At 36.8% G+C, this 16,334-nt stretch overlaps 1 protein-coding gene across 1 annotated transcript in view; it reads right to left on the bottom strand.

The window, feature by feature from the left end:
* Nucleotides 1-6,609: 6,609 nt before the first annotated feature.
* GFRAL (GDNF family receptor alpha like) overlaps nucleotides 6,610-16,334 on the bottom strand; it is a 54,387-nt gene continuing 44,662 nt past the window's right edge. Inside the window, 3 exon segments of the mRNA XM_057494039.1 lie at nucleotides 6,610-7,337; nucleotides 9,431-9,503; nucleotides 9,591-9,686. Coding sequence (XP_057350022.1) covers nucleotides 7,265-7,337; nucleotides 9,431-9,503; nucleotides 9,591-9,686 — 242 coding nt within the window. The 3' untranslated portion in view covers nucleotides 6,610-7,264.

A 16,334-nucleotide genomic window follows, 5' to 3' on the forward strand; every position in this document is an offset into this window, starting at 1 on the left:
GCAAAATGTACTATTGTTACTAACAGTCACCATGCTGTACATCACACCCTAGAACTTACTCATCTTATAGCTACAAGTGTGTATTCTTTGACGAATATCTTTCCATTTCCCCGACACTCCAGCCTCTGGCAACCACCTATCAGTTCAGCTTTTTTATATTCCATACAAGTGATGTCATACAGAGTTTGTCTTTTTCTGTCTGACTTATTTTACTTAGCATACTGCCCTCAATTCCATCCATGTTGTTGCAAATGACAGGATTTCCTTCATTCTCGTGGCTGAATAATATTCTAGTGGTGTATGTGGGTATGTGTCCTTATTATCCATAGACAGACACTTAGGTTATTTAGATCCTGGCTATTGTAAATAGTGCTACAACAAACATGGGAGTGCAGATATAGCTTCGAGATTCTCATTTCATTTTGGGGGGATATATATATCAAGTGGGATTGCTGGGTCAAATGATAGATTTTTAATTTTATTGAAGAATGTCCAAACTGTTCTGCCTGGTGGCTGTATCAATTTATACTCCCACCAACAGTGCACAAGGGTTCCCGTTTCTCCACAGCCTCACCAACACTTTTTTTCTTGTCTTTAGATAATGGCTATTATAATAGGAGTAAAGTACTCTCTCACTGTGGTTTTGATTTGCATTTCCTTGCTAATTGATGATTAGTGATGTGGAACATCTTTTCATGTATCTGTTGGCCATTTTTATGTCTTCTTCAGAAAAGCAGCTATTTAGTTTCTTATTTTTTAATCAAACTTTGTCTTTTGATATTGCATTGTATGAGTTCCTTATACAGTTTGGATATTAATGCCTCATCAAGCATATGATTTGCATATCTTTTCTCCAATTTTGTAGGTTGCTTTTTCATTTTGTTGATATTTTCTTCTGCTGTACAAAAGCTTTTTAGTTTGATATAGGCCCACTTATTGTTGCTTTTTGTTAGGGAAACAAGATTATTTCCTAGTGAAACCTTTTATTACATACTTAAGAATGTAAGCCAAGTTTGCCCGATTTTAGAAATTGCACATTTATCCTTTCAAAGTGCCTTTCTCTTATTTATTCAAAAACTACACTTTTACCTAATTAGCAGGAACTGCACTAGGCATTTGCTGATATACTGTTGTGCAAAGCAGAACTAGTTTATGGCCTCATGCAAGTTGAAGTCAGAGAGAGAATTGATCAAATAATCACACGTGTCATCATGTATATAATTGTTTCAAATGAGAGATGATGAAATAAGAGAGACTGCCAACCTAGTCACAAAGGCCGTGACAACCTCCCCAAGGAAACAACCATCTGATATCTGAATGTTGCATGGCAGTTATACTGGCAAAGAGGAGAGCAGAGAGCATTTCCAGATGGATGGCAGAGCTAATATGAAAGCTTCAAGGTAGGCAGGATCCTATCAGTTGTACGGGATGAAAACAAGGCCACTGTGGGCAGATAGCACATGAGCAGGAGCCTCACAGGAGGTTAGGCTGGAAGACATAGGCAGGGTGATCAGTAAGGACCACCAGGAATAACAACAATAACAGCTTAGTTTTTGAGCTCTTGCTACATGCAGACACTTTCTATCCACTTTATGTGCACCAAGTAATTCAATCTTCACAACTTTATGAGAGATATTTATCATTCTTTAATTATAAATAAGCAATGGCAGCACAGAGACGGTAAGTATTTCCCAAGATCACTGAACTAATCGCTATGGAATGATGAACTTCAACCCGAGGAAGTTTTGCTCTGTGGACCGTGTTTCAGTCACTGAGTTATGGTAATTAAAATTTTAAGGCTTAGTAATTTACTCTGTATCCTGCAAACACTGAGACGCCCTTGAGGCATTTTAAGTAATAAAAGATGGAGAGGTAAGGAGTAACATGGTCAGACTGGAGGAACAAGCATGTATATGAGCTAATTATGGGCTATTACACTTCTAAACAAGAGATTATGGAAATGACTTAAGTTCCTATTTAACAACAACTCTACCATTTTCTCTTGTTTAAACAAGGAGCAATCACCATATCAGAAAAACAAAATTTTCCCCTGTGGTATGTTTCAGAAATGCTTATAAAGCAAGCATATCAATACTTTGACTTTTAATTACCTATTTTCAACTCAACAAATTCATTATAGCCAACCTAGGGCAACAGGGAATCAGATCATTGTGCTTTCTTATTTTCTTAATTTCCTTAAATGTAGGAATAATACTTCAAACCAAGTAATTGTGCAATACCTACCAGGTCCCAGTTTGCATGGGCTTGGGACACTGCCTGTTTCTATTTCCTTGAAAACTTATCTTCTCCCCACCAGGGAAGGACGCTTCATATTGAACAATCCCCCACCATGGGCAAGACTGGTCACCCTGAGCTCTGCTGATAGTCACATTTCCAGCTTGCATGACATCAGTCACTACGAGATCCTCATTCTCTTTGTGCGCAGTGATTTCCAGGACAAAGCCAACACAGCTTCAAAGTCCCAGCTGCCCGGATCATCTATTGTTTTGTGCTTGCTTATTCCTTTGCTCTGCTCCTTTCCTAGTAGGATCCCTTTCTCCATTCCTCCCTGTCCTTCCAGATCCTTCCTCTGGGGGGCTTCAGGAATTAATTATTGATCATCAGAAAACTTGCCTCTATCTTTAACTTCTCATGTCATGTTCTTGTTTTCATTCAGTTATTCTGTAACAAGGACTAGAATCACAGAAAATTAATACCAATGCTCTGGACTATGTCACATCAATTAAATCCAGAGGGAAAGAACACAGATATTAGTAAGTCTGAAAGTTACCCAGGTGATTAGAATGGGTATACAGGGTTGGGAGTCACTAGATCTGTGGTTCTCAAAATGTGCCTTGAGGCCAGCATCACGGAGAAACCCATTGTGAATGCAAATTCTCACCTCACCTTCAATCAAGTAAATGGAAACCCAGGAGACAAAGTCCAGAAGCTGTGTCTAAGAAAGCCTCCAAGGGATCGTGATGACCCAGTTTAAGAACCAGAGCATCGGGCCAACAGTAATCCCACTGGTGCCTGTACACTCCATCCTCTCAATTTTCGGCAGTTTCCTCCTGTAACTATGTACTTCTGGACCTGGAGGTGGGCTTTATATTCTCCTTCATTCCCTTTATGCTTTCAGAATATTTCTCCCCCTTGCTACTTCAACACATCCAGAATCTCTGAAGAGAATGTTATCAAATTTAGGTACCCATTACTGATCCTTTTTGTCATTTACTATTCTCATAATAATTTCCTCTCACTCATAATGTCTCCAACACCTGGTCTATTTGCTTTCTTCTCCATTACTATTCTTTGATGACTTTAACATACCTGTAGGATAACTACCTAACGTCTGAACTCTTAGTCTTCAAAAAATCTCTTACCTCCTCCACAGCACCTCACAGCTTGCATTCTTGGGCTGCCTCTTCTCTTGCTCCTCAGAGGAGTATGTCCTTGTCCTTCATGGCCTTTACCTTTTGTACAGAACCTCGCAGTGACACCTCCTCATTCTTCAACAAATCTCTTACCTCCCCCACAGCACCTCACAGCTTGCATTCTCATGCTTCCTCTTCTTGTATTCTCACAAGGAGTACATCCTTCCCATTTATAGCCTTTTTGTTTTAACACTGTGAGAAAGAGCCACCCCACAGCTCCCGCTGCTGCAAGAGCACTCTGTTTCTCTAAGGATTTCCCTGTTTTGTGAACAGCCTGCACCACTGCCTCAGGTGTCACCTCCACCTCCCCCCAGTCCTGGGGAAGGGCCCACTCCTCAAGGAGGAAAGCCATCTCAGACCGCATGCCCACTGGGGGACACCCAAATATGTCCTCACCCATAGGGGCATCCTGAAGTATTTCCCCATCCATACAGATAGCCAGCTGAAGCACCCCTCCCATGAGGGCAGTTTATTCTAGTGTTTTTGGTCTGCAGTGGATCCTGCCGACTGTGCCAAATGTAGCACTGGAGGGTTTCAGCTCTGGGCAAATTCACTCTGGATTCCGGGAGACAAAATGATGACAATGGAACACTGGGGGTTAAAGGTTTTAAATGAAGCTTTATTCTTACAGTAGCAGGTTGAGCACTAGAATCATGTCCACATCTGGCAAGTCCATAATCTACAATCTGCCTCTGCACAGAGCACTGGGCAGAGCTCTTTATATGACAACATAGACAATAATGGCTCATTGCCAACACATGTGTAAGCATGTGCCTGCCTGCCTATGCAGTAGGACAATTACATCATTGCATATACACAGAGGGCAAGTACATTAGGGTTAGATGAGTATCCTGGCTATGGAAACTTCTATTTTCCCTAAAAGAAATACAAAAAATTCAATCATAATATTTTTAAGTTGGTCATGAGGATGGTATGGCAGCATGGAGAATATAGCCAATGGTTCTGTAACATCTTTCTATGTTGACAAATAGTAACTGCACTACTTTGGGTAAGGATTTAATAATGTGTGTAACTGTTGAATCATGGTGTTGCATACTTGAAACCAATATAATGTTGTATATCAACAATACTTCAACAAAAACATATGCCTGAACACAAATTGGATGGCTCTAAGAGTCCTCAAGATAAACCTCAAGGGATAATCCCATGTCAGGAACTCAAGTCCAATAAGACCTAAGCTGCTAGTACTAATCAAAAGAAGGAGCGGAGGTGTTTACAGGATCCAGAAAGAGAGATTCATGTAGAAAAGGCCACACGGACAGAAACAGTGGCATTATGTTAAGGGAAACAACAGACACAGGAGAGCTCTCATAAAGGGATCCAGGGGAATATCATCTGCCCACCTTCACTTCATCTACCATTCCTCACCATTGGTTGAATCCAACTGGAAGCCAGAGAACAAGAGCCTGTATTTCTTATAGGTCAGCCTCTCTGGGTGTATAGGAAGTGGAGAAAAGTGGAAACAGACCTGAAGTGGCATACTGCCCTTTCCCATTCTAAGTTCATCCTCCTCCTGTATGAGCCAATTTTCTAAGCACCATCATGATTTACTTAATGGTATAAATCAGAAACCTGCTCTCAAGCTCTATTCCTGCCATATATTTACATCAGTTATCTATAAATATTCCAAATCCCCATTCATTCTATGAAATATTCGTGTTCATACTATTCTCTCCATCACTGCTACGACTCCTCACACCACTGTACTGTCACTCCAGCCTACCATTTCTTAGTAGCATCTATTGCTTTCAGAAATTACTTCTGTGTTTTTCAAATTTCCAAGAGGACTTTGTTCAGAACTTTATCTCCAGTGCCTTGCATAGTAGCTGGTACATAATATATACTCAATAAGCAAATGTTTGACAAATGAATATAGGCTTTCAATATTTATTAGTTAAATTCTGCAGTTTCAAGCAGTCCCTTTGACATCAGTTTTTGCCATCTTCAGTCCATCATTTACATTTCTGCCAGAAGGCCTTTTGTCCCCTATGTGTAAAGGAATGGAGATGAGCCAGTGGATCCAACCAGAGTGCTTACAATTTACTGAGAATAACAATAGTAACAAATTGTACTAGTGCAATATTCTAAGATGGTGGAAGCATCAGGCACAAGTACCTGACCCCATGTTAAGAAAGGCATCCTAGAGAACAGAGAGTAAGAGATGAGGATGGAGATGGCGGCCATATCCTGAAGAGGCACTGAAAACCACGTGCACAGTATCTAGACTCCTTAGCTGCACATTTTAGAACTTTTACTGCTGATGTTGTCAGTTTTATGTCCCATGTTTTCTCAATTCTGACTCCCTGCTCTAGAGACAAATGACTCTTTAGAGTTGTCTAATAGCCACCAGGTGATTCCTGCTTCTACAGTGCTGGCCTAGGAGATAAGATTCTGTTTTTAAGGGGTGCCTTCTACTTCACACTCTGCCCTCCCCTTTTCTTCTCAACACAAATTTCTAAAAGCCACTTGACTTTCCTGAGTTGTCCAGAGACAGTTCATTTTTCCCAGATATTAGCAAGCCTAAATTAAAGGGCAGTGATTTGGAGGTGAAAATTCCTACATTCTCTTCTCATAACTTGGGGAGTTAACAGCTACTAGAATTTGTAGAACTCAGAAGGAGATTTGTGATTCACCAAATGATTCTTCCCTGTTTGAAAAGATAAAGGATGGCTTTTTCAGTTACTCTGAGTAAACAGCCAAATGTTAAATTCAAATTGAATGTAATAAAGACAGTTTAATCAGAAATATAGTGAAGAGCAATAGATAGAACACCAGACAGAAAATATTTGACCTTCAATTGTAATATATCCTAATTATTAGTATGCTCAGGTATTGAATATTTGTGTTTCTGTGCCACTGTAGATAATAAAACCTTATATTCATTCTCAGCAGTGGGTACTAATGATTACAGAGAAAAGCATTAACATCCTTTCCAAATGTTCTAATCACAATTAGTGTCTATTCCAATGTCAAATCAGGCCAAAAGTAACATAGAAAGGAACAATTATGGTGTTACTTTATTATTTCAAAAGTTCATAATAATTAGCATAGAAAAAATTAAATTCACAAACGAGATGTGTGCATTATGTAAATGCACATTGGTTTTTGTTTTATATCCTTATTAGGTATAAAATAAAAACATCAAGTTAAAAAAGTCAACTTCAACAGTATTCAAATTACAAAAATCCAAAGATATCACCTGTGATTTTTAAGAATAGTCATCTAACCAAAAATATTTAGAAATTTAAAGTCAATGCTAATGAGTCTAAGAATAATTTGGTGAATCTCAAATCTCCCTCTGAGGTTTACATATCCCAGTAGCTGTTAACTCTCCAAGTTATAATGATTTGAAAATGGATAGGAATATACAAATAGCAAATAGCTGGACATTTTTATTAACAATTCCTTTGGCAAGTTAATGAGAATTTATACAATTGGTCAGTAAAAGCCCTGCTAACTGTAATATGTCATAATATAATGCAACTAATTATTGTATTATATAGATTCAAATTTATCATGAAACAAATTATGCAGACTGTAAACTGGGATAACAGCTATTCCTTCAAGGAAGATTTTAATTCTGTACCAGTGTTATAAAGATACCACTGTATATTTTTACTTGAATACTTTCTTAAGAAAAAAATCAATCTCGTATTGTGCCATATTACTATACCTTGCATTGTTATACTTTATGAACCAATATCATTAAGTCCATCTTGACATTTTCCTTGTTGATGATTGGTAGGATATTCTGTTGACTGTCTATAAAGACTTGCTTTGAAGAAGTGATTGTTAATGATCCATTACTCTTAATGAATCACCAGTCCTCCAGGCATTGGGATTGGTGAAGGATCTCTTGTTTGACTTGATATTCTGGAGGTTCTATATAAAAATAAAAGTAGAAGTTAATAATATGTTATTTCAAGGATTTTACAAATGTGTTTGTATGTGATTTTATTTTTGTATAGCTTCTATGCCTGGTGGGAAAAATATAATCAAATTCCTGAATATAAAGTCCCAATAGTAGAATAGTTTATGGTCTTCCAAAGACGTATCATGAATTTAGACATGATTTCCAAGTAAGCATTAAAAAAAAAGCGTCCTTTTCTCAAATATTTAAGTTTTAAATTATTGGTTTCTCTAAAAATTTGTTTGAAGATTTAGGGCTGTTTTAATTTAGCATAACATGAAACAAATGTGAATACCTTTACTGCAGAAAGGTATTCAATGGACTAGACCTGACTACTAGGTGAGTGAACAATGCCTGAAGTGGCATGCAGCCTTTTTTCACTAAGGAGGCATTATTTATTTCCAGATGTGGGATAATACAGGTTTTGTTGTTCATGATGCTTTTGTTTTGTGCTATTCTTTCCATGATGGTTTTGACTTATGTCATTTACTTAACCCTGAGTCTGGATCTTTCAGTATGGAAAATAATTTGTGACTAAATTTAGTATACTTAACAGCATGAATGATTTGCTTTAAAATACATATTAAAGTAAATTCAAGATTTTTGTCTGTAACACTCCACTGTCATCCCTTCTTATTCAGCCAAGAAAAGAGGAGAAGTTACAGCTCATACACAGGGAAATTGAATAGCCAGCACCTTATTTACCTGTGGCCCAACAGTAAGCTGTAACCCCATTGGCCCATGTGGCAGCCATGAACTTTATACATTATGTGTGTGGCTAAGAAATAAAAACCTGAGAACCATTCAAATAAGATTTTTGCTAGACTACAAAACCATCTGTGCTTCTTAGCAACACTATGTCTCTGATGGAATATCTAGGCAAGCCCAGGAACTGAACTGTGCTCTCCAATATTTTAAACCAAACAAAGGGAAGTTTAATAAATTGCAAATGCTGTTTTCCCCCCCCTTAGAAACTGCCTAATTATTTGGCCTTTAAACCACAACTTGGCACTCAAGGAATATATTCTCATACAAATATAACTTCTACTTCTTAGAGAAAAGCAGTTTGTTTTGGTATACATATTGGTAAGCACCAAGTTACATGTTTAAAGGGGTGGGATGCAACCAGTGGATATGATCAGTTGGCAAAGTACTTAAAAATAAGTAAATTTGAATATCCTTAGGCAGAGCATACTCTCATCGTGTACCTGACCTCTTGGTATTGCCATAAACCCCCCACTGGAGTCTTTCACTTTATCTACCTGGTTGTCAAGACTTTAAGCCTGAGATTTCTGGAGGAGCAGTGTGTGTACATGCACCGGATAATTTACTGAGCCCTCCCCTCTATCATGAGGTGGGAGAAATGTCCATTGCCTTTGCTCCTCTCTAGGCCCAGTTGACAGATATATTTGTGGGTGTGCATGCACATATATATAAGTGCGCATGCACACACACAAATATATTTCTTCATTAACATTTATAATACTCAAATTATATACAAATACATATAATGAATAAGCAAATGAACATCATTGATATTAAAATATGAATTTTATTCTAACTTAAAAGTAAGCAAATGGACACCATTTTATATCTATTTATAAATGTTCAATAAGTGGAAAATTTTTAAACTCTGGACATCTAGAAATCTAGAGCTTGGTACACCTCTAATCTCAAGCCTCACACGCCTGCTGGAGCATTACTACAATGAAGGCATCCAAGAAAAAAGATTTGGAAAAAATGAATTAATGTCAGGCAGTAGTAATAGGCTTTCTAAGGGTATCCTGTGAAGTCCCATTAAATGTCTCTTAATAATTGTATATTAAAAGATGAGTGAAATTCATTAGTATATAAACAATTAGACTGAAGAGTAAATCTTCAAGTAAGTACAAACTGTATGAAGTACACAGCAGATCCATTATGTGAGCTGATCAACCCAACAATTGATTTGCATAAGGAATGCAGCTTTCATTCTCAGGCCCTCTGAAAGATCTGCCATTGTGAAATGCGCTTTGACAAGGCTGATTGCTTTCCAGCCCTACCCCTCCAGGCTGCATCCTGTTACCTCAGCTTGAGCGTAACCAGGAGAAGGATTCCGCAGGTGACTGTCATGCACATGACAGCATAGATTAGTTCTCCTGGAAACAAAAGATTTGTTTTTAATTACTGGATTTTTAGAGAGAATGAATAATAAAAATACTATAGAGAACTGATTTTAAACTGACCATTGAAAGGGGAATGGAATCCACTTAGAGTTATTTCCTTGGCATGTTTTCTTTTACGCAATGCAATGCCTTTGAAGTTCGACAAGGTTGGATAATCTGAAAAGAAAAATGAAAACGAGATTAAAATATTTAAGGTTATGCATTATTTTTAACCCATGGGTTGTAATTTGCTTTACATTACATTCCGAAGCAGCAATTTATTTCTATGACACTATTTCGATAAAATCAGATTAGGGTGAAAGTGGGAACAATTTTCTTAAAAATTTTAATGGCTATTTTTTCACCTTTTAATCAGACAGTTTCCTTACGGAAACTTTTTTGGGCTTTTTTTTCAAACCATGATGGGAAAAAAAAAACATTACATTTTATAAGATCGTTCATCTTACCTTACATAGAGACTAGGAAAAAAAACCCAACAGAACTGTAGGCTATCTGTTGGGATACTGAAAAAGATTCCTTCTTTACAAGAGTGACTGTTTTCACATGCTTTTAATGGTATTTCCTTCCCATAAGGCCCCCTGTATTTATGAAATCGTATAAAGGAAGAGTCCCTAAACCAATCACACAGATCACCCCTTCGCTCCTACACTTCAATGTACAGCTCCACTCATTCCCCCTACTGTGTTTCTCGTTTTCAATCCCTTCATTTTCTACTGTTATTACCTATTTTTGTCTCACTTATGGGCAGATCCTGGCAGCCCTGTGGCCCTATTCTTCTTGGTCACATTTTGCTAAACACGTCTCTAACTTCACAACTCACAAGACAAAAAGTTGTGATTCTTAAAATGATTTGACCTATTTTAGGTGACTCTCACTGATAACTATGCAGTAAAATCACCCCGCGTTTTGACTCAATGCAGCACAAATATGAACGTCAAACATACTAATAGCACAATAACCAAGCTCTTCGATGATGATGATTCAGGTGAGTTTTGAGGCTTAAAAAAAAAACAAGGAAAATCTGATAAAGCCTGCACTTGGGAGAGAGGCTTTGCTATTTATTCTCTGTTATAGATTCCTCATGCATTTTGAGAACTTGAAGTCTGAGTGGACAGTTTGCAGAAATGAGTACATCAAATAGCAGATTATAATATCTGATGACAACTAGTAAGGATAGGCTCTGGGCAGGGAGGGAGGTGAGAAGGTATATTACCAACAGTTCCACTCAATCCTCTCTCCACCCAGGGCTGCTGCTGTTCAGAAGCTAGGTCTTTGGAAGCCAAGTTTGAGGTCTATGTTAGAAAATATCAGTAGAAAGCACAGGAGACAGACTGTTTCAGATCAGTAACCAAACTCTCAGCCTGCGTCCAAGAGAAGCAGACCAACTTAAGAGCTAGGAAAGTAACTGAGGATTTTGTCGCTAGAAAACCCACTCAGGGAGTCTGAAGTCTAACACAGCTCAGACACTTTAATCCCAAGGTCATCGTATATTTATACAAGTGTGACCTCCCAGCAACTGAAAAAGATCAACCTCTTCTAAATGTAAAAGAGAAGTAGAGCTTCTGATTTTTTTTCCATTTTTGAGGTTATAAAATAAATCTTGTTATTCACCATGAAGTTGGAATGGAAAAATTGAGCTCTATCAAATAATACCATTTTTATGATAGTGGCCCTTTTTTTGGAAGAATTAACTTTAATCAAAGTGAACATACAGATTTTTAGTGACATAAATGATCAATTCAGAAGATGGAGGAAAAAAACAGTTTTGCCTTTTTAAAAGTTCTTTTGGCATTTTATGACATTTTAGGTAGATACATGGCCTAAATGTACAAGTGTATCATGTGCATTGGCTATTTCTCTGTCTGCTACTATAGTTTTCCTTTATGAAATTCTATCCCTAAGTATATTTGGTCTAGTTAAGTACCACAGTTCATCTTTGCATAAGAAAAAGAAGGTATTATTTTGACAAATTAAGCTCTTTTAGATATATTTCTGCCTAAAGTAATTGTTAGACTTTCACCTAGCAAAGTTTAGGAAGAATTGTCTCATTCACTACATTTCACTCACATGGAACCCATTAACAAAGATATAATAGATCAATGACAGAAATGCTACCTAATGATCCCACTGAAAATTTTAATGTGTCTAGCAATCACTCCACAATCTTAAATATTACACCCTAGGAGAATACCGAATATCAGTTCGAGGGATTAATGTTACAGAGGGTTTCTTGGCTACTGAAGCCCATTGGAGATTCTTCCCCACCTTTTATAAACAGTGAGGTTTACAGTGTTTTCTAACCATGAAATTAAAGTCGGCAGAGTTAATAACCAACCTCAGTCCCACACCATCTGCTATATTTATAGATAAACACTGTCAGAGACTTGTTTATCTTAAGTCATACCCTAGAGGAGTTAGACACTATTATGAATTACACTGTAAAATCCCTGTACATTTGACAGGAAATAAAGATTAATTCAGCCTCACATTAAGAAGAAATTTAGATAACATTCTCCCTAAATGAGCTACAGAGATGTGATCATGTCCATTTTTTTCTTCCAAAATCCTTCTGCAGCAATGGCCAAGAGTTGATGGGATCTAAAACTCTACTTCTATCATTTATGTGAAATAGTAAATGCGTCGTTAAAATGTGGTAGATTAGAGGTATAATAATGATTTAAAAATAAATGTCAGAATACCTGAAATAGAAATTAAGTACTTCACAAACTGCAAATTTGTAAACCTCATTTAAAATTTTAATTAAAACATGAAAGAGTCTGGGAGAAAAATTTGATGAATTGAACATTTTCAAAAAATGATGTTAAAAATATTTTGTAGCTGTTTTTTGAGTTTTAATGCATTTCACAGCATAGTGAAATATTGTGTTCTTGCCATTTTTAAATCTAAGTGCCAATACCATGGCAATATTTTAATGAGAATTAAAGTTCAAGGAAGACCTGTGTGTCCAAGGATTGGTACTACTTCTAATTTGGTCGATGTTATCTCATCTGTAGGTATAAAAATCCCCACCCTGGAAATGAGTTTTAAATTATTTCACCTAATGATCAGGAATGAGATTCCATGTATCACAGACTCTTTCAATCATAACTGTATGAAAACCTCCTTCTAAAATGGAAATAAAGGAAAATACATAAGCATCTTGAAGTTTGAACAACTAATTACATTAGTAATACAATAAACCAAAGTATTAAATATAAATAATCAGGATATAACACCATTGCTGCTAAAATGTATGTTGTAAATAGTAAACCAGCTAAATAATATGCTTATCCTAACAGTTGTAACTAAGCATCAAAAAGGCATATTCATTTATTAACTCACGAACTTCAAAGAGAATAAAATAATGTCTTAGGTTTAACTTCTAGCACATGGCTAACCACATGGCAATTGCCAGGGGCTGGGGGAAGGGGAAACTTAGACGTACCAGTCTGTTGGTTCGCAAACCTCAAGAGTTCCCCTGGGTGACATCTGAAACAGACTGCCTTCACTGCCAAACTGAAGAAAGAGGCCACTCCACACCGTTGGTAGGTGGCAGGTTTAATGAGCAAGAAAACTTACTTACGAGTAGATCTTCGCAACCACCACCAAAATCTTAAAAGTTTATATAGAGGACTTAACGGGGTTCAGGCACATATACTACCCAGATGGTCTCAACAACGCATTGCTGCATCGTTGAAATGGCTCCAGCTATGGGAACAGTGGGCAGAATATTTATTTCAAGGACAGGGGAGGGGCTGAGGAGCTTCTGATTGTCCCATTTCAGCTCTCAGGTCAAAAGGCTGTGTCCTCTCTTTGACCTCCTCCAATGTAGTCAAAGAGTACAAAGTTTCAGTTACACAAGATGAATACATCCTAAAGGTCTACCGTACACCACACTGCCTATTGTAAACATTATTATACACTTAAAGATTTTCTGAAAGAGCAGACTTATGTAAGCGCTCTTATCACACACAAAATAAATCGAGGAGGGCAAGAAGCTTCCGGTGGTGGCTGTGGGGATGGTATAGATTGTGGTGCTAGGTTCACAGTGTATACTTATCTTCTCACTCATCAAGCTGTGCATGTTAAATACGTACAGGTTTCTGTATATAAACAAAAACAAAAAACACATACATGAGAAAGTACGCACTTGAGAACATTTGCTTTGATCTTTTGGCTTGAGCCAAAAAAAGCTAGTGTTAGTAAACTGCTGTATTGACTAGCCTGGTAACTAGTCTTTAGCCCTAGGTTGAATGACAGTGTTGTTCACACAGCCAGTGGAATTGCTTGGCGATTACAGTGAGTTTCAACTGTACTTCTGAAATACCTCAAATGTTCTACAGTATCCTTAGTTTTGCAGATAATGAAACAGTCACTGAGGTAGCAACTGGAATGCAAATTATGCTATTTCAGATCGCACTAGATTATACCAATGTAGTATGGTTTTAGGAGGTAATGATTTTAAATCTTAGAATTAAAATCTATTGTCGATAGCTTTTGGGTTATACAAAACAGATCTAAAGATACAGATTGAAAATGGCAATGGAATATTCATGATTAGGGTAAATACCTATAAATACATAAGTGTGTATGTATAGAATTACAAAATTGGAGAGGACTTTTTCTATTATTTAACTCACATTTTCAGTGCAATGATCCATTCTGGCTCATTAGTGACATAGTCAACAGCATTCCAGGAATGAGCTATTTAATGCCTTCTATCCTTCTGCTATTAGTGATGGTCAATTCTAGCTAAAATAGAAATATTTTTCCAGATTGCTCCTTTAGCAACTCAAAATGATAAATCTACTTTCTTTTGTTGATAGCACTGCTTAGTTTCCTGGCTGCTACATGTATGTTTGTATTTGTGGACAGAGAGAGAAAATGGTCACACTAAGTAGACCACATAGAACAATCTTTTTAAACATTAGTAAGAATCTTCTGTTTATCATAAAGTGCCATTCTGATCAGTTTTGGATGAAGCAGAGATTCTGAATTTCTTACAACTTCCCAGATGATATTTATGCTGCTGATGGAATTCACACACATACACATACATGCACACTACATGTTTATTCATATACACACAGATGCATATGCATACTCATGCAGTACACAAAATGCTTTACTTCTATATATGGTGCTTAATATTTTACAAGGCATTTGGACACTGTTTGATTTTACAACAACTAACCAAATAGGAATTATTAGTTCAAGTTAATAAAGAAATTCAGACTCAAAACAGCTGTCTTGGCCAATATCAGAGTTGGTAAATAGTGAGTATGTGATCTGTAGTGAAATCTGCCAATGATATATAAAGTCTACCTCATGGAGACCATAAAATTGTGGAAATCACTTTCAGCTTTTTCCAATGTGGCAATCAATTGGACTAGGAGATGAATTTGAAAACTAATAGGGACAAGTGTGCTTAAGAGTATTATACAAGAAGAATCATAATAGTAGTATCTGTTTGCAAATATTCATGGTCATATATGTTTCTGTTGCAGAAATTCACAATGGAAGGGGTCATAAATCTAATAAGTAAAGCATATGAAATGGCTCATATACACCTGTAGGATATTTCAGTTGGCACACACTTCTGAAATATGTTAATCATTTTCAATATAATCAAATACATCAACTACTTTGACATTTGACATTTGACACAAAAAATTAAAAATGAATGCTCCAACTTTCAAAGTGGTTGTCTTAGACTGGTATCAACCTGAGCATTTTGTTTTCATGGATGTAGAGTTCAGACCATATGTAAAGCTTTCCAGAGTATTCACCAGGCAAAGGTCATACAAAGAGTAATACACAAAGGATTTGTGTAACTGTTTAAAATCAAACTTGGCTATTTCTTTGGTTACTATAATTTATGTCTACATTGATACAACCCAAGTCTTAAATAAAAATATAAGATAACCCACTGTTTGAAAAGTACCTATATCTCTAGTGAGTTTAATGGAAAAATATGTGTTCCTAAATTTGAATAGTAATTTTCACCTCGAATTATATTAGACAATCACTAGGAGAGCTTGTAAGAATATAAATGTATGATAAGAATGGGGTAATCTAAATAGCCAAGATATGGAAGCAACCTAAATGTCCATCAGTAGATGAATGGATAAAGAAGATGTGGCACATATACACAATGGAATATTATTCAGCCATAAGAAGAAAACAAATCCTACCATTCGCAACAACATGGATGGAGCTAGAGGGTATTATGCTCAGTGAAATAAGCCAGGTGGAGAAAGACAATTACCAAATGATTTCCTTCATCTGTGGAGTATAAGAACAAGGAAAAACTGAAGGAACAGAACAGCAGAAGAATCACAGAACCCAAGAACAGACTAACAGTTACCAAAGGGAAGGGACTGGGGAGGATGGGAGGGAAGGGAGGGATAAGGGCGGGGATAAAGAAAGGGGGCATTACGATTAGCATGTATAGTGCGTGGGGGGCATGGGGAGGGCTGTGCAACACAGAGAAGACAAGTAGTGATTCTACAGCATCTTACTACGCTGATGGACAGTGACTGTGAACGGGTATGTGGGGGGGACTTGGTGAAGGGGGGAGCCTACTAAACATAATGTCCTTCATGTAATTGTAGATTAATGATACCAAAATAAAACTAATAAAAAAATAAAATAAATAAATAAATAAATGAAAAGAATGGGGTAATCTACACTTATTTTATCAATTTCACAGATTTATGATTTCATATATGGAAGTTTTTAACATACAAAATGTTTTTTATGTGACAATACCATTGACTGTCGAGATGTTTTGATATTTCTGGA

This window comes from Manis pentadactyla, chromosome 16, assembly GCF_030020395.1.
Source record: "Manis pentadactyla isolate mManPen7 chromosome 16, mManPen7.hap1, whole genome shotgun sequence".
In the NCBI taxonomy this organism is placed as follows: Eukaryota; Metazoa; Chordata; class Mammalia; order Pholidota; family Manidae; genus Manis; species Manis pentadactyla.